Below are 26,098 nucleotides of genomic sequence, written 5' to 3'. Positions count from 1 at the left end.
AATCATAAAGAAGGAAAGCTGTAGAAGCGGGTAGTAATATTTAAATTGAAAATGAAGATAAAGTGAGAAGATGCAAAGAATTTTTTAAAAGTGATACAATGCAAGCAAATTCAGCCCAAAAATTATCAAAGAATACAGTGAGGCAGAAAAGGATGACACAGGGGCCAGCAATTTAAGATCGGAATTTGACACAGCAGTAAGACGCCTGCTGCAGGAAAGGCACTGGGAAACAGTTGATATTCCAGTGGACTTATCAAAACTGATGGAGAAAAGAGCTGGACTCAGCTCTACAAAACCATCCGCAAAATGTACTCATCAGGAGATATACCAAGTGACTTGGAAAAGAAATCATCATTCCTATTTCCAAAAAGAAATGCGGCATATCCAAATTTTTGTACATACTCCTTGACCATATGGTGAGGCAATTGGAGATATGAGAGCATAAAGAAGAGAATTAAAAATGCATTATAAAACCATTTATTCAAAATACTTTTCATAAATATGCATAGAGATAGGTAGAGGTCCAATATCCTTATGTAGGTACATAAAAAAATAGTTTTTCATTCATGATGATTCATTAACAAAATTTAGTAAAAGGACAAATCCTCTACCCTAGCTTCTTTAATATGTACTTAAGAGGCATGAGACTGCTTATCTAATTGATTTGTATAAAATGAAGGAAACACAGCCATGGAGAGAATCCAAACTAGTATAAAATTAAACATAGTTTACCTAATTATTTCACATCTAACACAAAATATGTACATATGTAATTATAAAATCCTACTGACTCAAACTGACAACAAACATAGCAGTGTAGCTATAAGTTTCAGTTAAACTGAGTAAAATGAAAGCCAGAAAAAAATCAATCCCATAAAATGCATTTGGGTTAGCTCAGGATTTTCAAATCAAAACTTAATCATTGAAAAACAACCCGCACAATGCTGTGTCATAAAATCTTTGATTTCCAAACCATCAGCCAACATCCTTTCACTAGGCCCACCAGTCCATACAACTTCAAATTTTGCTTTGTCAATATCATATATTTCCACTGACAACACTTTCTCCGGGCAATTGTCTGTAGAGTCTTCATTATCAAAATCTGGAAAATATAAATGATTTACTTATTTATGAGTTAAAGGAGAGCAGCCAGGAAGGTCAATTACAAGGCAGAAATGCTAAGTCAATCTACATTTTGAAAGGAAAAAATAATTTAATGATAAAAATATTCATCATTAATCAAATTAATAACTTAAGTTATACTAATCAATAAAATTAAACAATAAAAATGTAAACCATTTTAAATTAGAAAGCAACATAAAAACAAAAACATAACAGCTTTTAACAAGCCAAGAAATCACCATAAGTACATATCTGTTTACATATTCCCATCTGTTATGCACTTTCAGATAGAAACATGTCTGTATTTTCTTATGGAGTCTTACTGCTTCAAAATGTGAGGCACTATGCTTTTCACAAGACTCTAATTTGAAACAGAAATGTCTCAGAAAGTGAATCTTAGCTAGCGCAACTTGGGTCATATGAGGGGCATTCAAAAAGTAATGTCTCCAATGCTTAGGCGTCGCAGCATGCAGCACTAAGAAAAATATAGCACCCCTGTTGTGTTTATTGGTCCTTCCGCCTTGCCGTTGCATAGACAGTTTCTCATTAGCAAGATAATAAGCGGCACAGCACCCATTCGCGATGGGCATCCTGATGGCTGCTCCCGCCAAATGTGAACTGCTGTCTGTCATTAAGTTTCTGCAAGCGAAGATGATTGCTCCGATTGAAATTCATTGCCAATAGGGAGAATTGTGTTGTCCAAAGTGCGTTGACTCGAAAAATGTATGGAAGTGGTGTAGAAAATTTGTTGCTTGCCGCCTCAACGTTCATGACGAGCAGTGGAATTCTCAAAATCAGCAGGAAAGATTAGAGCTACTGCCTTCTGGGACAGAAAATGTGTCCAGGTGGTTTACTTCATGCCCAAGGATACAAAAATCAACCATGCAAGGCACTATGAGACCCTGAGCAAACTTCGAAGGGCTATCCAGAACAAAAGACACGGCAGATTGACAAAAGGTGTTCAATTGCACCATGACAAGTCGTGATGCTCACAAGGGACGAGGATATGGCCCACAAAACAAGGTCACTTATCCAGAAATAGGGTAGTTTCCTTCTTCAAAGAAAACGAAAGGCATTGATTGCGATTCGTCACCCACCATTAGTGTATTTATAATATACAAATTATTTGGTTTTAGAATTCCCAGTTTAGACGAATGGCAACGGTCAATTTTAACTGCATATGAAAAAGGCCAGATTGGCGCCCATGCGATGCCACTGCGATGATGTCACAGGGACCTAGTTTCTATACGAGTAGATAGGAGTTTTACATCGTCTGAGATTACCAATTCATGCATGTGGCACAGAGCTCAGGAAATATCTCTTAATAATCCTTATTTCAGCCAAGCGCTACCTGCTAGCAGGCTGCATCGTGGTAGCACTCATAGCCTCGCACCAAAGTGGCCTCATGTGGTGGCAGCTGGAACCAGAATGACGTCACAGGGGCTTTTCCCAGCATTCATACTGAGCCGTCGTGTTTTAGCGTGCTTGAAAATTTTCACTTATCATGTAATAGCAAAAAATAGATATCGTCATTTAAAACTTTAAAAGCATGAAATACATACTCCAGGAGTAACAATCTTTTGATTTAGGCAATTATAAAAAATAGGAAACCACCCTATTTGGATGGAATGTGATTGATTACTCACCTTGCAGTCCAGACATTGTCCCCTGTGACTGTCATCTCTTTCTGGCCTTTCAAAGAAGACCAGGGAGGGTGAAAATTTGCGACCGATGATAACGTTCAAGAAGCAGTTCTTACCTACCTACGGGATGAGGCGTGAAGCTGGTACAAGGAGGGGGTACAGATGTTCGTCTCACGGTTGCGGAAAGTTATCGAGTGCAAGGGTGACTACATCGAAAAATAGCTGAATGTTCAAGGTTTCTGACCATGTTATATGCATTGGCAAAAAATCTCAGCAACTAAGAAAAGAAAATTTGGAGACCTTACTTTTTTTATGCCCCTCGTATCTCATCATGAACGAGGTATCATTCATGCATAAGTGTACCCCTCAGTGGAAGTGGGAAGGCTATGGAACGTGGGATTCTGTAATAGCACAGCAACAAATTTGTGGCAGAAGCAAGAGTGATATCTGTTATGATGTATACTTTATAGAAGTAGCATTGGTGCTTATAATAATCTTGATTTGCAAATATCGAGCTCACAAAACATAAAGGATAAAGAACAAACATGACCTTATTTCAAACAGAGTGAATACAGTGGTTTATTTCTTTCTAATTAATAATCAAGGATTAGAAGGGCAGCAAGTTACCTGGTACCAATTATTATTTGGCACCTTTCCAAGTGATTGAATCAATACATTTACATGCATTATAAATGCATGTCTATATTAGAAACCTTTGGAAATATTAATTTTGAACCTAAGAGGTGCCCATTTTTCAGTTCAATGGACTATTTTAACTTCAAGTTTTTTTTACTGTAGTCAATTCCCCATTATCAGAACCCATAATAAGCTGACAACTAAACACCAAAAGTGTTAAGTCAATTTTTATGTTTACAATGAGCTCAGTACATTTTAAATTATGTATTGGCTTTTGGCAAAAACCATAAACCATGGACTAAAATCAATACAAATACTGTAATGAGAAACCTCACATGATAAAGCCATAATCTAAGACTCTACCATCTATCTACAAAAAAACTGTAGCTCCAATACCATAATATTCAGATGTGCAATGAAAGGTATAACACAGGGAAATAAAATCAATAATAACTTCTAATTAGTGGAATTAATTGTTTGCAGAGCACATAGAAACACAAATACCTCCATCATGAAAAGTCTTGAAAATAACTAAAAAATCTTACCAGGAAGTCCAAAAGAATATATTTTAGAACCGACTATGCAAGTGTTCAAAGCCTTGTTATTGAAATTTCCGACATTCTCCAGAGACCACTCAGTTTCCATGGAATCCTTCAGCTTTTTCTGCTCCACTTCATATCTCGGTGAAAACCTCATTAAGGCATTGGTATGCATACCTAACATGTAATATTAAGACATTAGAAAATTAATGCTGTAAAGTGTGTGTAGTCATGGTATACAAGCATAAGGCTCCATTCCCAGATAGCACATTATAAGTCATTGAGATAAGGTGAAAGGAAGAAATAAGGAAGTCGCTTCTCAAGTAAGCTTGTTACTGGTTTCTTACGGCCAGGCCAACAAACATCCAGAGTAATGGCAAAATGGATGCCAAACTTTCAGCACTTCCGTAGATGCTGTTATTATCCCATTGTTTCAGAGTGTTTATTAAGGCCTTTATGTATAAGAATAATGTTTTTATTCTTGGTGCTTCTATATTATGAGGAGAAATAACATCATACCGCCATAATTTGAAAATCATTCACATTTATGAACTGATGGCAAAATGATGGTCGTAAGAAAAACACACAATTTCACAAGAATAGCAACGTAGAATAATATAAAAATGCCGGAAGGAATATCTAATATACATATTGTAGCCATCGGGTGATCAAGCCATAAATTAAAATTCATAAATGTTAAATTGTGTAGACCTTGACTAATTTCAGTTTTTCATGCACATACTAGACAAGTTTTTCTACATAATTAAACTTTAAACTGGTAAATACACCATTCTCTTTCATCAGCTGCCGTGGTGTAGTGGTTAAAGAGAAGAACATCGGAAATGGAGGTCGTGCGTTCGGTTCTCCCTGAAGTTCTTTTTCTTTCCGCCGCAAGGATAAAGTAATTGTGTTATACTTTATATCTTCACTAGCCGGTCGCTTGCAGTTATCAATTTTTTTCTATTTACGGGAAAATCTGTTATCAGTTGTTAAGCCCTTATAAAGACTCACTCAATTTCACCGGCAGCCTTTAAAACCATGTGGGGATGAACCGCGTAGCATGTGCAGTACGCTGTTCAGCCGCCTTTGGTGCTCGAACAGAAGCAACTTACGTTGCCTGAGGATATTTGATGACATTCCTTACCTATTCTTCCCTAACATCTTACCCTTGCCTTATATAAGCCCCTTAGCTTACATAAGCTGCTTATCAATTTTTTTCGTAAGAAAACCATAATAAACGGTTAACTCTCTTACTTTGTGCTATCTGGGTTTATATGTACTAAAAATATGAAGATACTATGGCGATAGTCATAAAAGTTTTGGAAAGGAAAGAATTCATCGTGGTAATGGGATTGGAGTCATTTTACCCAAACGAGCCTACCACGGCCACACACATAATTATTTTTTGGGGTTCCCTATTGTAGCCCCAATACTTTAGACAATTCATATTTGCAATGGCCCTGGAAGACACTCTACATATATAAAGAATAAATAAATTTTGTTGAGAAATGGGTCATTACAACAGAAATTAAAATGCAGTGCATTTCCTTGCAAGGGAACTATGAGCCAAAAATGAGTATTTTCACTTAAAAATTACACTAAAATAATGGCAAGGGATAATTCTTCACTATGTATGTACTGGGAAGACATACAACAAACAGATGCACGTCATAGATACAAGGACAGACAAAGCAAGCAAAAAGAGAAACCTGAGCCTAAATTTTGAAAACAAAACTAGATGAGAGGCACGGTGAGTATATGTACCAGATTTAACCACCCTTACAATTTCTTTCAATCAATTCCAATTGCTGTTCTTTCCAAGAAAAGTCTCTTAGTTAAATATTCACCAGTATTCCAATTGAAATTTATAACTTAGATTGTGAGATAATAAGGCTTTGACTATACTATACATATATATATACTGTAAAAAATATTCTGAATACTATACCAGTTAAGTATATCCATTCCTTATAGGCCATTGCTGATGAAAAACCCACGTGCTTTGGGAGTTTCAATTCCCGTATCGTTACCCAAGAGTCAGACAAGGTGTGATAACAATAAACTTGAGAACCAACAACATAAATGTTTCCTTCGAAAACACACGCAGCAGCTGAATACAAAGCCTCTGGCATTGAACTGCATTTATGCCATTCACCTAGACCAAAAAGGGAAATTAATTTACAGAATAAAAATAAACAAAGTTAATATGCAGTGCAAGATTGAATTCATCAAATAAATACTGAGCTGAAAAAATAACACAGTTTTCTTCGATCGCCACCATCACTGCACCATTGGAATGTAATGTGTACCAACCTGTTGGAATGCTGTACTTTTCCATGGAATCAAGGAGGACTCTGTGTTTCCCAAAACCACCAATCAAGTACATGCTGTCTCCAAGAGTAAGGACTGTGTGGTGTCGGCGTGGACCTAGAAGTGTTCCCTCCTGGCACCAAGTTCCTTCACCAAGGCGACCCAAAGTCTTGAATCTCCATATTGACATTATGCAATTGCCATGTCCAATGAAATTCTGTCCACCTGATATAAAAATATCTTTTCCTAAAGAAGAAACAACCATTCCAACATAATTTTTCTCCAGTTCAACCATCTATGATCACACACACACACATAAGGAATTAAAAAAAAACATTTTTCATTAATCAAGCTTCTGAACAGATCAGACCAGGATTTTATGCTTTACTGCTGCTTTTTGGATTTATAAGGCTTCGGATATATTTTACTGCTATTGCAGATAGTTCTAGTTTTTTACAAGCATTTGTTTTCAATTTATTAAATTAAGTGTGACAAAATTTTGTTTGTATCTTTACATATATGTATTTTGAAAAGTTTTGTAGATTTCTATGTTAATTATTTATTTTTAATTGCCACCACTTTCTAGAAAGAGAGAGCCTTTATGGAAAATTTTCCACAAAACTTAAATCAACAAAAATAATCGATAAACAACATACTTGCGATTGAAGCCCTAATTAAATACATACAATTCTTCATGCAACAGTTTAGACAAGGTGTTCACTGAAGCAATTATGTTACTGAAATTTCTGCTGAAATAATAATTATTGGTACCTTTTGACACCTTGAATCAAGTACTTACAGTAAGGTTGGCAGCTGTGAGATGAAAGGAACCTACTGAAAAATGATTTCAGATGCTGCTGATGATTGAGAAAGGCAATTACATAAGTTTACTCATCTATGGAGGACTGAAAAAATGAGACTAGGAACTGCATATGAATGAAAATGAATTATGTCTACAAATAGGGTGGTTTCCTATTATTTTTAATTGCCTAAATCAAAATATTATTACTCATGGAGTACGTATTTCAAGCTTTTAAATTACGATATCTATATTTTGCCATTAAATGAAAAGTGAAAATTTTCAAGTGGGCGAAAATGCGACGGCTAAGTATGAATGCCGGGAAAAGCCCCTGTGATGTCATTCTGGTTCCAGCTGCCACCGCGTGAGGCCAACTTGGTGCGAGGCTATGAGCGCCGCTACGATGCAGGCTGCTAACAGGTAGCACTTGGCTTAAATAAGGATTATTAATACCCTATCAAACAAAGGAAACTTTCCGACCATAGGCAATTTTAATAGGTGATTATTAAGAGACATTTCCTTGAGCTCTGTGCCCCATGCATGCATTGGTAATCTCAGACGATGTAAAACTCCTATCTACTCATATAGCATCTAGGTCCCTGTGACGTCACGTGGAGTGGTATTGCATGGGCGCCAATCTGGTCTATTTCAAATGAGGTTAAAATTGACCATTAACATTTGTCTAAACTGATATTTCTAAAACCAAATAATTTGTATATTATGAATACACTAATGGTGGGTAACGAATCGAAATCAATGCCTTTCGTTTTCTTTGATGAAGGAAACTACCCTATTGGAATACAATATTTAACAATCAAAACCCAAATACATAAGTTGTCTATCTTTCTACTCTTTCTGGTTACCTCCAAAAGCACATTTGTTCTTAACCAACAGAGGTGGGGAATTTGATTAGGTCCAGTCTTATCAGCACCTAAGCTTTCCTGTGCAGGAAGGACACTAATGTAACTACATACATATATGTACTTTATTATGGTAAGGAAGCAGTAATTAGCACCTACATAAATATTTTTTTAAACTGCCAATTCTTATTCATAGAGGTCGAATTGTACAGCAATCTGAATTTTTCTTTATTTGAATATTTCTGCACTATTAACACAGAGTAACAATAAGTTTTTATTAGGTTCTGTGTATGCATGCAACATTGAAAATCCAGAAATCGTTAATTCTACCTTTAAGTTCTACCTTTTGCTGACTTCTGAGTGACTGATTCCATCAAAATTTAATATAATAGATTTAATATTTAATAGTGAGTTTGTGTTTTTGTAATGCATTAAATTTTTCTGGCTGCCTCCAGGATAGCTCAGCATAAAATAGGTACGTACTTCTACATCACATAACCTTCACAATACTTCAAAAATCTACAGCAACTTTATCCTTTAGGGAAAATCAATAGTGTTAAAAAACTATGTGTCATGAATTTTCTGCTCTCTCTTTCAGTATACAGAATGCACTGAGCATTTTCATTCGTGAGCAACATAATTTTATTTTTGCCAAATGGACCAAAAAGTACTTACCAACATTTGCAACTTTGTAACCACTGGGTTCATAAACACCAAAACCGACATTAGAAATAGGTAACAGAGGTAACAGCTTACACCTTTTAGTACCTGACTTATCTAACTCTTCTGACAGATACAATATGTAAGGTTTCAACTCAGAAAGGGGGTCTGAAAAAAATGAAACCAAGAGAACATCAAACAAACATGTTTCCAATATTTATATGCAAAATCTGATTAAGGGCAGTTCAAAGGAGAATTGTACTCACTATCTTTCCGAAATGACTTAATTCTCCTCGGTGGAGAGTCACCACTTACAACACTAGCATTGAGAAACAAAGAGGCTTTGGAATATGCGACATGTCCAACAACACAAGGTACTAGAGGAGGTGCTCGCACAGGCATTGCCATTAATTTCTTTGAAGATTCAATTATTTTTTCATCAGAGATAAGATTATTAGCCAAATTGGCTCGACTAACATTGCCTGAAAAGAAATATTAATATTTTTATTCCTTTCACTTCACACATGTTGGAAAGAGGGAGGTACTTCAAACAAGATTTCAAATAATATTTTTGCATTTAAAACAAAGATAGCAAAGGGCAAAACTTTTCATCCAGCAAAGGAAAGTAATAAAACATCGTATCCAGGCAAATCAGTAGACCCTATAAATGATGAACATCATGGAAAAACTTGCTTCATTCACCAAAATGATCAGGACTGGTTTCACAGAATATATTATGATCCTTTAATTAGCAACTGTAAATATCTGGAGTTATTGATCTTAAATTCAACGAACATTGGAATAAAATAAGGCTACTAAGACTTAATAATGATACATTACCCAGCCAGCACAATACAAATCATTGAGATAAGGTGAAAGGAAAAAATAAGGAAGGAGCTTATAAGTAAGCAGGTTGGTATTTTCGTTTGGGTTTATTACGGCCAGGCTGACAAACATCCAGAGTAATGACAAAATGGAGGCCTCAGCAATTCCCTTGATGATATTATTAATCCATCATTTTAGCATATCCATTTAGCCATTTAAGTATTGGAATAATTTTTCCATTCTTGGCGCTTCTATAGTATGAGTAGAAATAACATCACATGGCTATAATTTGAAAATCATTCACATTTATGAAATGATGGTGAAACCAAGGTTATATGAAAGAGACATGTTTTCACATGAACAGTGACGTAGGAAATAAAAATACTGGAAAGAAAAAACTACTATCAATACATAATTCATTCATCGAGTAATCTGAACAAAAATTAAAATGAACCCTTTCGCTGGTGTGAACGTACTTTTTAAATCCTGCCGGCCATGCGCTCAGCACTTTCGCCACATGTGACAGGTAGGTTTCCGGAGGGTGGGCCACAGCAAAAGGGTTAATGCATGTCAGATTATGTGGACCTTGAACGAATTCAGCTTGTTTCATGCACGCAGCATAAAAATGTTTCTATACAATTACATTGTAAATTGGTACCCACGCCATCTACCTAATCTGACACCGTGGTGCAGTGGTTATCATGCGCAGCGGATGAGATGTGGGTTACAAGTTCGATTCTCCCTGTATTTTTATTTACTCCATAAAACCTATTTTTTTTATCTTTCTGCCATTAGGTAAAAGTATATGTATTATGCTCTGCATCTTCACCAGCCAGTTGCTTGCAGCTGTTAAATTTTTTCATACCTTATACAGGTTCCTTAGCTTACGATAAGTTGCTTATCATATTTTTCTGTAAGAAAACCATGAGAAACGGATAACTCTCTTGCTTTGTGCTATCTGGATATACAAAGAGTTTCTCAATGGAACTAAAAATAACATTTCATTTCTACTTCCTGTCATACTTTCCCCCTCTTCTTTTTAACCCATTAATCCCCAGCGTTGCGTAAACGCAACATTATAGAATCGTAATTATTAGAAAAAACCTTTGCGTCAAGATATTTTTTTCTCTGGTTTTCTGAATTTCTGAAATACCTTTTGTTCTTATTCAGTTATTTTTGGAAAAATTTTCATTAAAATAATAATTTTTATTTTACTTCGGAATTTGCCTATTTCGAAGCATTGAAGTACTACATATTGTAAATCATTTTTTATAAAGATTTATTGAGTAATCTTACTATAGGTAATGTTTTCTCTTGGTTCGAAGTTTCTTTATTCATCACGTTTATTTTTGTCACAAACTTCCATCGTTACTGGTTTAAATATGGTTTTTGTAAATAATGTTGCGTTTACGCAATGATGGGAATTCTCTGGTAGACCAGAGGGCTTTTCTCAAAGCATAATGAAACTCGTCAGTATGGTTTTTAATCGACAACTTAGTCTTTTGGAGGCAGTTTAGCTACATTTTTGGCACTCAAAGGTTGTGAGTTTACAAAGTAAAAGGTGAGTAATTTTGCTAAGCACTTAATATGTAACTGCCACAGAAGCGACTTTAAAATGAATATTTTAAATTTTTGCAATGACCGCCGAGAACTGGATTCTAGAAATTTTAAAAATTATTGAAAATCAAGATAGTACCCTTATAAATGAATACCTCTACCCATCCTTTTCACCTATTCTGGCGTCCGTTTTAAAATTCATCAAGTAACTAGGTAACAACAAGATAAACAAATTATAATTAGCGCCTGATGATGATGATTACTCATTGAAACCCGGGTCGCGCTCTTATAAAATAAGTGGTATAAGTAACTGTCTATATGTGCACTTATGTCTTCGAGAGATTTGACAAAAAGAGCCTAACGGGAATTTCCACAATTAGTTTGACAGGTCAAAACATATTCTCTTAGTACGATGACATGATTACTCTGTCATCGCTGTTGCTTCAAATTACGGGAATATGGAACCCATTGTAAGGACGAAAAGGTGTTCACGAAGATTCCCGAGGAAAATCGAAATATCATCAACGATTACAATCAGGGAATGGGAGGGATAGATTTACTCGATAATTATGTTGCATGTTACCATATCCAGATTTAGGGGAAAAAAAACTATTCCGAAAAGGGGTTGATAGTGCAGAGGTGATTCCGTGGTGATTTTACGCCAAAGTCACGGGCAAAGCAATCCCTTTGTTAGAATTTCGGTCTGAGATCGTAAAATTTTACTGAGGCAAGTAATCGTTTCCAATACAATGCTGATGAATATGCTGATTTGGCATAAAAATCGGTGCCCGCTGGCAGAACACCTTAGGAAAAATGACATACCCAGAGATGCCCGTGAAGGGAGAATTGGGTATTTCATCCGCAAGCATACTTATAACTCCCGGCAAAGATGTCGAGTGTGCAAATCAAAGATAAGTTATGTTGTGAAAAGTGCTATGTTTACTTCAACGCTGAATATTATTGAACATTACATCAGAAAAGACGATGAAAAATAAAATACGCAACCTAAATTTAAAAAAGTTATTTTTTGTCTTTATTTACCGGAGTTTTCCCAGCATTGCGTAAACGCAACATTATGTAAATCATATACTATGATGAATATAATATTTTTTTCTGAAAATTAATCTTAATTAGGCCAAAATAGACCATAACATACGAAAGAACCTAAGGTAAAAGCCCTACATGCAGCCTGGGGAATATGTAATGGGTTAAGGTGACCTTGAAAGCCAGACTACAAGGAGGCTTTTTAACAGCTTGTATGACCGTTACTCTATCAGGACAACATAAAAAATAAAGTCTAAAATATTCTGAACGACCTTCAGTTAAATAGACACTTCATTAGTTTATTACATAAAGATTTTCAACTGCACAATATTTTTCCATAGTTTTTTTTGCAAAACCTTTACATTCAATGAGTGAACATGGTTCAAATAGGTTTCCCCACCATTTATATCGGTGCTGATTCTTTTTGGCACAGGTAATGCAACTACTCGTCCCAGGTAAAAAGTCTACAGAACTCTGAAAATTTGTTCTTCAGTCAGTCTCACGGCTGGATCAAAGGGGTGGACCCAAGAGGCCTGGACCACCCATGAAGCATGAACCTTCCGCCAATATAGAGATAATTCTCACAAAATCGGAAAAACAGAGAAATTTTTTTTACACACAATGGCATTCAAAGTGTAGCTGGGATAACATGTAGTCGTCAACATTGACGTTAATAAACGTTTAACGCTACAGTTAAAAAACACTTTATCCATTGCCATTGTTAATGTAGCTCTGAATGCAACCAGTGGCATGGTTTTCCTGTAATTATGTTACAAATTGCAACACCTAGAAACAGTGGGCCTCCCACCAAAATGGGCACCATGCCACCAAAATCCTGGTCCTAAATGAGTCTAGTCAAGACATAACCTTTTCTCTTACTCCCACTCACAAGGGGAGACCACAAAACTTGCTCCGCCTTTTTCCATGCTGTATTTTTTATGGCTTTCTGATAACCAACTATAATATATGAAGTTATTAATATTACCTTCAGCTTCTTTGATGGAAATGATGTATTGGAGAATGCTTGCTACCTCAGAGTGGGATGAAATGGTCGGATAAAGAAGAAATGTCTTGAGGTCCTGCGCATGAAGGGAGGCAAAGCGAACTGTGGAGAGAATGCGAGGAAGCAGTTCTAGACGATCATCCTCTATCTCGCTATCAAAGTGCTCCACCCAACTTATGGCAGCTTCAAATACCTGGAAGATACATTGATTTAGTCAATTCATAAAATCTGTTCCGCCATTGAATATATGTATTAATTTAAAAACATCATTGGATGAGAGACTTGATGGTAAGGAAAAATAGATTTGATACACCTAACACTGAACATTTTGAATTGAAATGGATCAAACTTTAAGGCCTTTTTACACAGTACATTAACACATACGGTAATGCCTAAATGTATGAACGCGAGAATGAACACCAAAATGCACCGTGCAACCACCCAACTTGTGTGAATGCATGCACAGAAAATAGAACCTGTTCTAATTTGGTTCATGCATTGGTACATGTCCCGTTCCAGTCAACACAAAAATCATTCACGCAAACGTACATTGACTCGTACGTGTTAATGCATCGTGTAAACAGGCCTTTATAGAGTGAGCTCAGTCACTTCATGTTGCCTAATCAATTTTTAGAGGTTATCTACAACCAATGCTGTCTTGGCATTGATACAGTAAAATCTATTGGTAAAGATGGCCGACCGAATGATAACAATTGTTCATAAACATCACATTTCCTTTTCCAATGCCATATAAGCTCATCCTTATAATTCCAATACCAAGTCCAATTATTGGTTATAGTGATGCCAGAGTGAACTAAGAGCTTGCATAGGAGTATATAATGCTATATGAATTGCTTAAACCAAAACAAAAGGCAAACCAACATATTTTTCTTAGGTATGTATAAAAACGCAAATAACTAAATATAGTTTAATTTTGAACATAGAAAAAATTGTCAACGATGAAGAACACATCAATGTGGAATTCTCTAACAAATAATAGCATGCTAAATATCATTTATATCGAATTATTTATCTACGTACAAATTTTAGAGCAAGCATGAGCGCTGAAAATCAAAATTTAAAATGTTGCACTTCAATTTAAACAGTATTATGTTACCTCTGTCTCATTTTTAGCCCGAAGAAGGTCACTTGCTAAATAAGATTCAAGATAACCAATTGAAAGTTCCAAAAATGCATCACTTTTCTTGACACAAGAAAATTCCCAAAAGGCAAAACATTGAGCCTTGTAGAAAAGATTCTTTAAAGAAAGACGATCTGTTATTTGTAAAACTCTTAGACAAGTATCGGCACTCAAGGTTCTCTCAATGAAGGCCATGCATTCCTTTTCCACATCTGTAAACTAAAAATGAAGGGAAAAATAATCACATCAATCTTAACAAAATTAACTCCAACTTTGATACAATACAGGGCAAGACTTCAAAACAAACCTGAAACATTGAAGCAGTTTGAAGTAATGTTAAGGAATTCTCTTCTGTGATCCTCAAATCATCAGAATAGACTTTGGAAAGCACAATATCCATTGCAACAGGATCAACTTCCTAAAGAGATGAACAAGACAACAGGTTTACTTAATTACAATTTAAAGTGTTAAGTTGATTTCATGTCAACATTATAAATGTCCGAGGCAAAACTTATAGAAAAGGTTTAACATTTGGAATGTTCAATAGATGCCCAAATTGAATAAAAAATTACATTCTATTAAAATCAGTACGGTTTCCCATCAGTAAGGAACAGAAAAGAAAAATGCCAAAACGAAAACAGAATTTTTATTTTGACAAAATACTTAACTAGACTTTAATCCAAGAGAATCTACGTCAAAATTTCCCAAGGGATGATTCATAATGGACCCTAAGAAGCGACCCTTCGATACACGACGAAAGATTGCTAGGTTTATCGCCAGTCGAGCGTTTATCAATGCAAAAAGTTTTCACCCGTTTATCTCGACTTTGAACATGACTGACCTTTATATCAATAATATCTTTGTCCTTCTCCACGAAATCATGACTGAACATCGCCATAAAATAACTGCTATGTGTAGTGAGTACATGACGATGGCAGTGGAACTGTTCACCATTGACTGAAAGGATAACGTCATTGTCACAAGTACTATGATATTTCGTGCTGAAAGTAAAAAAAAAGAAAATTAAAGTTTCTGTAGAAAGTAAATAAACATTTTCCAACAACATCGCAGTTCGTAATCCCAGGCAACTTTCGTAAGAGGCGCATTATGTGAAAAGGAGACTCTTGATAAAATTGATTCCATTATATTATAAACCACTTACACTTTTTCCTGAGGAAATACTGTCTTTATTCCACGATCACCGATTATATGTCGTTCCATTGTCATGTTTGTCACATCTAACATGAACCGAATATTTTACATTTCACCAAGACTCAAACCTTAGGTTTGGAACACACTATCACCCAGTGTACTACTTGGTGAGAGTGGCAGCAACATGCCACCGGTGACTTTTGCAAAATACTTCGCTGAAATATATGTACTCACACAACTTTGGCCAAAAACTAAATTTCAGGGCTGACGGAGAAGCTCATACCTTATTACAAAAATACAAACAAACCAAACTAATTTGCCGGGTCACACGACACAGTTTTCGTTACTCATTTATTCTAATCCAACAAAATCTGAAAAGAGAGGTCACTTTTGTTGCTTTGAGGAATAATTTGAAGTTCCGCGCGAATCACATGATAATTTTTAAAAAGCCTTGAGTTTCATAAATTGCCTATTGATTATTTTGTATAGAGTGCACGTTTCACGCAGACTTCGGTAGCCAAAATAGCTGGCGATTCTCCTCGTAATTGCGTAAAAACTATCTGCTTATGCGGTGGTCTTGAGCAGTACATTCAAGAACGCAGGAAGCGATCGATGCGACCTCTAAGCGGAGGTGGGGTGGAGGCGGTGTGAGCGAATGATGGCGGAAGATAATGTGTTGTGAGTCTTATTGTGCACTATTTTTGTGATATTTACTGAACAATGGCTACTCAAAAGCCCGTGGAATGGGTGTCTTCATTAATCATCAGGTTTGAAGAGCAGGTGAGTTGCTTTTGTCGGTTATTCTCCCGTTCCTCACTGATGTCATTCCTGCCGCATATTTAGATAAATTGTATTTATTTTCGTATAGTCGTTTCTCCGGACACATACTGATCTTATGCGTCTTTAGCGAACTATAATTGACTGCATAAATTAAAGTATGTTAAGTTATTACATAGGCTATCAATTTCAACGGCTTTAATTTAACGACACCCGTTCCCTTAACACTACTGACTCTCGTGTTTTGGACATCTCTTGTTGATAACGCCTCAAGAGATGTCATTTTATTATTTGTAAATTACTCCTTATTATGATTGTAATACTGTCGTCCGGTGGGGATGCAGTGGATCCAAGACCGCTTTGTATGTTTTTATTTGGTATCCCCGAAAATGCATTTCTAACCCGTCCGTGAATATTATGTCTCCTCTTATTTTTTATCTTAATAAACAGTGGTATGATAATTTTCTGTTATTTTGATTCATTTTCAAATTTAAGGGATGCATAAAAAGATTTGTCGAGCCTTTCGGTTTGTTTCTCGTTGGTCGGCTAAAATTTTGACTGAGGATGGCTAATACGAATGTAATGAGGAAAATAGCAATTACCGTGGTCATTTTTGGCGATAAGGAGTGTAAAGAAGAGGGTGTGGGCGTTGGGATATATGCTGAGGGTGGGGGATGACTGGGGTTACGTGAGCTTTTCCTCTGTGAAGCTGGTTGCCATGGAGTCAAGATCAATAAATTCCAACCAATATTCTGAGTGGGCCGAGCTCTCCAGCTGTCATGTGGAGGAGCTGCATGAATGAAAGTATCAGTGTTACGTGCTTCATTCAGCATTTTCGTTCGTGTACAGATGTATTACCGAGAATTAGCTCGGTGGAATAAGTTACAATGGCAATGCATTCGCTCAGCAAAATGTCGTACTCTGTGAATTAAATCGTTGGTTATATTACCTTTTTCGAAAATATGTGGACTCCGCCGTTGTTTATGATGCGTATTTTTTGGGTTCATTGATTAAATTATGCAATATTCCTTTTTACTCTTTTCCCTGCCTGCGCAGTGCTATAAAAGGCTGGGTTTTAAATTTTTATTAAGGCGTTGATTGCGTCGTAATTATTATCCCAGCTTGAAGATCCCTTTTTATGCATACGGCCAACAATGGCCCTAAATAATTTTTTCGTATGGCCATCGGTACGAAATTTTGATAATAAGATGAACTTCTTCTGGCGGAGTATTTCGCATTATCGTTTTATTGAGTCTTGTAAGGGTAATAGTTTCTTGCTAATATATTATAATGAGGTTTTTATTGACGGGTGACTAATACGATTTCAGTTGCTGTAGTGACAGGTGCCGTAGCAGGGAATTTAATTGTTAGTTACCTAAGAATAGCTTGTCTCCTTGGAAAACCTTCATCTATTTAGAAAATTATTTCATTGTACCAGATTGAAATGTAACAGGTGGAGCTTGTTATAAAAATAGATCAGTATTTTCAAATTACTTTTTATTTTATCGCCTTTATTTGTGTCGGGATAAGGATTCTACTGTCATTATGAGTGTTTTTTCTTTTTGTAAAGGTTGGAGATAGAATTGTTGCCTGTATGTTTGTCCGTATCATTTACGTGCTTACAGTATTGAAGCCATTCCAGTCAGTAGTGTAGGTATATGTAGGAATATCATGAATGAGGGTTCATTCATTGTATACTCATGCAGATACGGCAATATTATATGGGTTCGCCATTCGATTGGACTATTTCCACGCCTATTCTGCGGGAAAATAATTTTTATTTTGCGTTGGACCGCAAACGTATCATTCCAAAATCAATGCCTACTCAGGCGATGACTTCCGGAGTTATTCATAATGTTTCCGGAGTATAATCTCGATGTTTTCAATATGGCTACAATCGCAACTTTTTCCCGGAAGCCGAATTAGTCCCACGCGTAGTGGTGGCTTTAGTCTTAAGGTCATTGCAAAAGATGACCCTCCGACCCTTATATTTATGCTATCGCGGTATCCTTGCAGCATATTAATCGTATTTATCAAGTTTGTTCTGAGTATAACGTTGCCAGCTGGAGGAGGGGCAAGGGGTACAGCCCCCCGTGATTTTTTTTTCAAGGATACCCCTTGTAAATGTTTCTCTTCCTCTGGCCCCAAAAAAATCTCTGTCTTCTGCTGTACTTAAGCCTGGATCTCACGATCATGTTTAATGCACTAGTCCAGGGTTACTTATTCTTTTGCATAATAGATAAAATTAATGTCGTAGCCATCATTTACCATATCTGCATTAGCTTTTCTCGGGATTCCTTGCGGTTAAGATTTTTTTAGACCACGGCGTTTCGCGTACCGACTCGTTACCCATTCTCACGGCTGCAAAAGTTTATTCATTCTGTTCGCCGGGAAAATGTGAAATCTTACATATCTGTATTGTTATCCACATCTCTGTGTTGAATGGGTACATCAATTTTTGGGCCGCGGTTAAAAATATTTATCATTCGTATTAGCAGACAGCAGCGAAATATTTACTCATGGACACTAAAACTGGCCGCTAGGGTTTCATGTGTACGTCTTCAGGGAAGAAAAGAGATAACGGCCACAGTTGTCATGTAAAGGATACTTTTTAAAGGGACAATGATCCTTGTTATTGACGCTATCCCTGAAATCGTTTGTGAAAAATGACATTTTGATTCTCGAGATTATTATCGAATTATGGGATGTAAATGTCAATGATTCGATGACAATCAAAGCTCCAAAGTCATCATCTCTATTCGTCCTTTCGGTCGCGCGATCTGAAGTCATTTAGTGTTCTGTGTTGCTCATAAATTCATTTATCACACAAATTCAAAATAAAAATCCTACTAGAATTTGGAAGTTAGTGTTATATAGCGTTTAAATGGTTGGCGATATTTAAATGTTCTATTCCAATGAGAGATATTGCGGCGGTAAAAGTTATTGTAGATTAGTAGCCACCATTTTGAATATGTCCGTTGTATACTTGGATATTCTCCGAATTAAGAGCAGCAGACGCCAAAATAATGGTATCGTGAAAACTTTGAATTTTATTGTTTCATTTTATTTATCACTTTTAACGAGGGCGTATCCAGGATTTTTTTTCTGCGGGTAGGGAGGGTCTGACTGGCAAACGGTCTTCTCATATTTGAGATTAAAAACAACGTACAACTCTTACTCTAAGAAATATCGTATCAAAACGATCATAATGATAACCGTATTAAAAAAATCTTCACTATTTCTTAAGCGTCTTGGGGGGTGGTACGTGACTCCCCCCCCCTAAATCCGATTATGACTTTTAAAACTCAGACCAACTGCATAAATTCATGCGTAGCTCTACATATGGATGGCCTGGTATGTTGCGTTATAAAGCATGAATTTAATCAACTATTGTATGATGCTTTCCTGGCGAATAATATTGGTGAAGATATCTCGGATTTAACACTGGGTGAAGTTTTTCATCTCTCCTTGCGACGCTTCGAAGAGCGCCACGCTCGTCGTCTTCATGCATCCAGGAATCCAAGTTTTAAGTATTGGTTTCCACTTAGTTTCGCGATGATCTCTGGAACTGACGAGCGTGTCGCTCGTGGAAAGGTTGGAAGGAGAGATGGAAAACGTCATCCGGTGTGAAACCCGTGAGACCTTCGCCAACGTTACGTTGTAAAACATGCATGTAATCGCAATAGGGTAGATTTCCGGTTTCCATCCGCGTTGTCATTTTGATGGGGGCGTTTCACCTACTGGGCTGCAGGCCAGGCTGAAGTTAGATGCCTGCAGCCTGGCCTGAGGACGCCTACAGCACAGTAGGGTAAACTTCGCCATCAAAATGACAACGCGGACGGGAACCGGAAATCGACCCTAGTGAAAACCTGAACGCCGCGAAAACTCACATAAAAAACGTGCATGTAATCGTAATCAATATCGGCAGAGATGTATTTTTAAAAATATTTGGATCGCCGTGGACGTTATTGTTGAGTTCCTGGGTTGGCGAGTCCTTCTCCGGGGTCATCAGGACAACCCCCCGGCGGACGACCTTATCCGCGCAGGCGAGCCTTGAGCTCTGCCTTGCTGCGTTGTATAGGTATGCGAGACCCCGGTGGGGCGGGGTTTCCTTAAGGCCGTTTTATACGGAACACGGAATTGCACAATCTGACGTACGTGCGAAGTCGTAATCAAAATCGCGTCGTGTAAAGCGGTGAATTGTTAGAACACATGCGAGAATGCGTGGATGCGAGACGGCAAAATAGCCCCTGTTCTAATTTCGTTCATGCATTCGCGCAATTCCACGCCATTTTAGAAATTAATACAGCTCTAACCTGCGCAATTCCGTGCCCCGTGTAAAACGGCCTTGAAGCCCGTGTCTCACGGTCAATTTTTCCGTGTATTTCTTCATGAAAATTTCGTGAAACTTCTCAAGAGTCACAATGCGCATGCGCAGGCCATTATTTGGTGAATATCTCCAATTATGAAAACTCCGTAAATTCTTCATGTAACTCGGTCTCCAAGTCCATTGCCTCTGCATCCATCCTCCACTTCCGTATTAAACGGCCACGCACGTACAGCAGATGCACATTCCACACCCTCATCCTGTAGCCGCACGAATATTATGCTTCCGCACTCACTCTTCACGTCTGCTCTTAGCCCGCTCCCGCACCCGGAGCCTTACCATGCATCCTCACCTTTATCTCAAAGTATTATTATTCCGCACATCCATCCTGCAGTCGCACCCATATCCAGGGTTCCCACTCAACCGTTAAAACCTTAAAACCGTGAATAAGCCGTGAATTTCGTCTACCGTGAAAAAAACCTGGAAAAAGCCGTGAAATTCGTCGTAAAACCTTAAAAAACCTCACAAACGTTTTCGTATGGCCATCGGTACGAAATTTTGATAATAAGATGAACTACTTCTGGCGGAGTATTTCGCATTATCGTTTTATTGAGTCTTGTAAGGGTAATAGTTTCTTGCTAATATATTATAATGAGGTTTTTATTGACGGGTGACTGATACGATTTCAGTTGCTGTAGTGACAGGTGCCGTAGCAGGAAATTTAATTGTTATTTACCAAAGAATAGCTTGTCTCCTTGGAAAACCTTCATCTATTTAGAAAATTATTTCATTGTACCAGATTGAAATGTAACAGAGGGAGCTTGATTTAAAAACTACGATTGACAGATCAGAAGAAAAATCGATGTGTCGATCATGTTTCAAGGTCAGTCACGCGCAGACACTGTCCACGCATAAATGTCCACACGTATATTCGAATAGCAAATATTGGCCATGACGGTACACAGACCTTAGGCTGTGATTGGAAGACCTTTAACCAAAGTGATCATTAGCCCTGGCGAGAAATCAGACACCTCTTCACTTCCCTATCACCCTCCATTTTCCCACTCACAACCTTTAGCCGGCCCTAAATTTTGCTAACGATAGGCGACGTCATAAGAGCGCTTTCATTGCTGCGTTTGCATTCCTGGCGTTTATCGCGTTTGCTATATTTTTAGTTACTGTGCGGCCAGTGATTTTTATGTGATCAATATTTCTTCCTAAAATGGCTTATCAACGGACCGTGAATTTGACGCAATTCAGACCGTGAAAACCTGGAAAAAACAGTGAATTTTATAATTTAGTTAGAGTGGGAACCCTGCATATCATACATCCACACCCAAGTCCCGCACACATTCTCCACATCTGCACCCAGCTTGCTCTTGCACCTTGCCACGCTACCTCGCCATGATTTCGCATTATCACTCCGAATTCCCTCATCAATCTGCCGCCGCAACATTACCTTTCTCCCTCGCCCGCGTCTAACATCTATGCTCCACATCCTCATCCTGCACCCGCGCCCTTAACACCCTACGGCACCCGCGTCGTCATCTGCGTCCTACGCCTACGTCCTCCTGCCACACCCTTGCGATGATTGTTGACCTCATCACACATCCGCTTGTAGTTGACAGACAATCACGTAAGCACACCGTCAGCCTATCAGTGCAACGTTCATGAATTTTTTCTGCTCGTGTGACATCGGGTTAATTATTTGACGAAACTGACGTCATGAAATGAAAATTCATTTTTAAATTTACGAAAAAATTACCGAGGCACACCGGCTTTGTACGGCGTCTGGACCACTCAAGACTTCGTCCAAGGGAGATATTTTTTTTACGAGATCCTGCGTTTGTGTTGGCCATTGAAACCTCCCGTTTTATTCTGCTATTTTTTGGAAGCCTTCGAATGTAAATATTTGCGTCTCTTCTAATTTCATCGCACATCGAGTCTCTTTTCTTTTGGCTTCTGCTGCTCCTTACATGCAAATAGATTTTTGCCGTGGTTAATTATCAAAGAATCGAAAGTTGCACTTACATTTTCTTGTTCGATGCTTAAAACATTCCCGTGTCAAAAATGGTTCAACCTCTCTTCTTCAAATACAGCGTGAATCATGATCATCAAAGACCTCTATTTAAGCCTAATGTTCTCCAGTTATCCGTATCTATAAGTGACATTGATATGCAGCCGTGTGTAATTGAGAGTTCCGTCTGAGGCCGATCCTCGCGCTGCCACGGTTGCAAAGATAAATGCTATTGTTGAGAAAAGAGTGAAATAAACAGATTTGGGATCGCAAAGGAAATTTTGAGGAAGAGTAGGCGTGGAAGAAAATCCCATGCAATAATGATAAGAAACTACATTGTTCTTTATACGACGTTGCAAATTGCGTCTTCCGTCGTGGGTAGAAACTGTAAAGAGCCAAGCTATGAGCCTCTGCCATGAATTAAAAATTCTTCGGACATAAATCAGTGAATAATTGGAATGGAAAGTAACGTCTGACATGTTATGAGCCGTGAACACGAGCGTCGATATTCAGCGAAAGTCCCTTCATGTATTCACGTGTATCAGAGTAAAATGAAATCGCCAACCTTGGTTTTTATATTCATAGCATATGTAGCGATCAATATGTTTTGAGAAATCTCTATTGCTGTTGCTATGGAAATCGTTCTTGCTTAACGAAGAACTGCGCCGGACTACGCACTTCACTTCTCTGAATTTTATTTTGGTTTTGTGCGTAGCTTTGTGAGGATGTACACTGAACTAGTAATCTACCCCAGCCCTCCTACGTTACGTGGCAGACGTTCTACCTGGCCATCGGCTTGGTTTTATCTCCATCATATTGACGTATTACTGTAGATGGGATAGATTGGGATGTGACGGCTCGCCAAGCTAATTTAAAAGCACTGTTTTACTCGTAGTTTTCGCTCTTTGCCTTTAACGTTTCCCCTGCTCTTAAGACAAAGAATAACCTTTTTGCTTAATTTTTCAGCCTATTTTTTTAAACAACACTGCAATTATTTTAAAGTGACTTAAAATCTTTATTTTTCTCATTCTTAAATTTCTTGTCGGGATTAGGGTGTCAGCGTATCGGAGCACTATGGAAACATATCATTCCTTGTTTACTTCTACTATTCATTACCTGAAATGCGTCCTATATCCCATCTCATGAAGCATTCTAATTTTCCTTACTTTACCTTCTTCGCCTTTCTAACGGCATCGATCAATCACCTTTGATTTAAATGTTATTATCCCAATAATACTTCTTTTTCGATTTCGGTATTTATGCCGAGGCAATTCACCTATCGTCATCGTGAAATAAGTATGAATAATTGCCAAATTATTTTGTGATTTCTTCTTTCCGTGATTCACTTCGACAGAAAAAATGGAAAATGTCAGTTTTTATCGGGAGTAGTACGTATGCTCATTCACCTTTTTTTATTTGGCTCTCAGCGGGCACGACATTGTTAACTGTTGGTTAGCGTTATCATCTTGAGTAGTCAAAACGATCTATGTGGGCGAAAGCAAAGTTATTTTTTACTTTCTTAATATACTCGTCGTAAAAGTACTCGGAAACGCAGTGCTGTACTTAATGCTCTTTCGCACCTGGCGGTGCTATTGTATTTGGAAGCGACCTTCACCATTCTGGAAAATCAAACGTCAATTCAGGAGACTAAAATATCCAGTGGATCTTCATCTTCATGCGAAGGGAAATAGAATCATCTCAAATTATGAATGCATGAGGATTAAAAAAAATGTTGTGCGTTACTAAATCAATGCGCTTGTTACTGTCGTAGTCATTCTCTGTTTTCTCAGCGGTCAATCACCCTCTGTCCGGGTTGCGATAAGGTGGTACATCGAAAAAGATATGTGTTAGTTTCCTCAGTACTATTTCAATATTCGCGGTGTCTTATTCGTTGGGCACCTTGATGGGATCTTGCGGTGTTTACACCTTGGATTAAACCACTGAAAAGCTATGAGTTTAGCTCGTGGACGTTGGAATTAATATCTCAAATGCAGCATAACTTTAATTTGCGGACATCCCAAATTTGTACGGTAGTCTTTATTAAATATTCTTAGTAGTGTACTTAAAAGGCACTGGCGGACAAGTTATAAGTTAGTATCTTTGTTTGGAAATGTGATCCTTACATTTATTGAATGTTTCGAATCTAAACGAGTATTGATAGGGTATTAATAATCCTTATTTAAGCCAAGCGCTACCTGCTAGCAGGGTACTCAAGCGCGCGAAAACGCGACAGCTAAATATGAATGCTGGGAAAACTCCGTGTGACGTCGTTCTGGTTCCCGCTGCTGCAAGTGAGGTGACTTTGGGGCGAGGCTTTGAGCGCTGATACGATGCAGGCGGCTAGCTGGTAGCAGAGTACCCAGATAGCAGGTAGCGCTTGGCTTAAATAAGTATTATTAATACCCTATCAAACGAAGAAAACTTTCCGACCTTAGGCAGTTATAATAGGTGATTATTAAGAGATGTTTCCCTGAGCTCTGTACTTTATGCATGCATTGGTAATCTCAGACGATGTAAAACTCCTATCTACTCGTATAGAAACTAGGTCCCTGTGACGTCACGTGGAGTGGCATCGCATGGGCGCCAATCTGGCCGTTTTTAAATGCGGTTAAAATTGACCATTGTCATTCGTCTAAACTGGAATTTCTAAAACCAAATACATAATTTGTATATTATGAATACACGAATGGTGGGTAACAGATCGCAATCAATGCCTTTCGTTTTCTTTGATGAAGGAAATTACCCTATTGCGTATGAATAATGGATAAGTGATGAGAAAATATCTTCAATGAATGGATTCGTGTGTCTCTGGCGATTGATAACTACCGATTTGCGAATCTCATGCCTTACCAAGACCTATTCTGTATCGCGAATGGAAAGCCAAAATTACCTGGGAGCGTTTATGAGAATCTTCAGCTCCCGCACTCTATAATAAAAACCAGTTTTTGGAACTCGTCCAGCTCTTTTTTTCGATTTCGCGTGCGGCGCAGGCGTGTGTGAGTGGGGTGGAGCTGTGCGCGCGTGGGCGGGCGACCCAGCAGGAAATTCCCTCTCGAGCAAAACCGCGGCCGAACGGGGGACTCGGCGAGTGGAGATGCTACAGAATGATATTTGGAGGAGACGACCTACAGCTGAGGGAGGGATTTCCTGCGTACAGGGAAGGGTTAGGGAGTGAATGGTGGAAAGAAACCCGGGGTTGGCATTAGCCTGCTCTTAATGCAAGGCGCCGAGGTGGAACAGGGGCATTAGTGGGTTTTTCTTGAGGGTCAGCCCTGCCACAAAACGAAATTCCCAATGGAAATAAGCCAAAAATTGTCATAATTTTCCGAATAAACGAGAATTTATTAATTCAAATCAATTCGCCATTGTCAGCCCTGCATCCACGTTTGCGAATTCCCCCAGTTTTACGATCGTTACTCGACATTTAAATTTTTTCCCTCGAACAATGTCGACGTTCGGGCAGAAACTCGTTCTTAGCGAGTGCGGTACCAAGGAGTGGAACTCCCTCCCCTGGAATGGTATTTAGAGGAGGTGAACGACAGCTGAGGTTATTTGCGCCATGAGAGATACAAGGCGTCGGCGTCAGCCTGCTCTCTACGAAAGAGGCCAAGGGGACCAAGGTTTAACGTCCCGTCTGACGGACGTTGTGCTATACTTGAAGTGCCTTCCGCAAAACGCTCAAGCAG

General features: G+C 38.1%; 2 protein-coding genes across 11 annotated transcripts in view; one reads left to right on the top strand and one right to left on the bottom strand.

The window, feature by feature from the left end:
* Positions 1-461: 461 nt before the first annotated feature.
* Positions 462-15,844, bottom strand: LOC124156554 (kelch-like protein 12). Of its 2 annotated transcripts, none has more exons than XM_046531170.1 (11): positions 15,302-15,844; positions 14,981-15,140; positions 14,447-14,557; positions 14,116-14,358; positions 12,981-13,191; positions 8,836-9,051; positions 8,585-8,737; positions 6,254-6,496; positions 5,889-6,095; positions 3,947-4,117; positions 462-1,102 (listed from the first exon to the last, which is right to left on the bottom strand). In XM_046531170.1, exons 1-11 carry the CDS (start codon positions 15,382-15,384, stop codon positions 909-911), a joined length of 1,992 nt encoding a protein of 663 aa, XP_046387126.1. In that variant the 5' UTR covers positions 15,385-15,844; the 3' UTR covers positions 462-908. The 2 variants fall into 2 exon arrangements, with proteins under 2 accessions (XP_046387126.1, XP_046387127.1); XM_046531171.1 differs by having other exon boundaries at positions 14,981-15,096.
* A 63-nt stretch (positions 15,845-15,907) lies between these two features.
* The window catches only part of LOC124156553 (neurofibromin), a 115,273-nt gene continuing 105,082 nt past the window's right edge, over positions 15,908-26,098 (top strand). For all 9 annotated transcript variants that reach the window (XM_046531166.1, XM_046531163.1, XM_046531169.1 and 6 more), the window contains exon 1: positions 15,908-16,071. In XM_046531166.1, coding sequence (XP_046387122.1) covers positions 16,012-16,071 — 60 coding nt within the window. In that variant the 5' untranslated portion in view covers positions 15,908-16,011. The remainder of the gene's footprint in view (positions 16,072-26,098) is intronic.

The sequence above is a fragment of the Ischnura elegans genome, chromosome 3 (genome assembly GCF_921293095.1).
Source record: "Ischnura elegans chromosome 3, ioIscEleg1.1, whole genome shotgun sequence".
Classification (NCBI taxonomy): Eukaryota; Metazoa; Arthropoda; class Insecta; order Odonata; family Coenagrionidae; genus Ischnura; species Ischnura elegans.
The sequence above is the reverse complement of the archived record's forward strand: the minus strand, read 5'-3'. Positions and strand labels throughout refer to the sequence as shown.

Coding starts and splice junctions, on each gene's coding strand:
- LOC124156554 (XM_046531170.1), bottom strand. CDS start 15,384: ATGTTAGATGTGACAAACATGACAATGGAACGACATATAATCGGTGAT. Junction 15,141..15,301: donor GTATTTCCTCAGGAAAAAGT/GTAAGTGGTTTA, acceptor TTTTACTTTCAG/CACGAAATATCATAGTACTT. Junction 6,497..8,584: donor TTACAAAGTTGCAAATGTTG/GTAAGTACTTTT, acceptor TTTCTTCTTTAG/GAAAAGATATTTTTATATCA.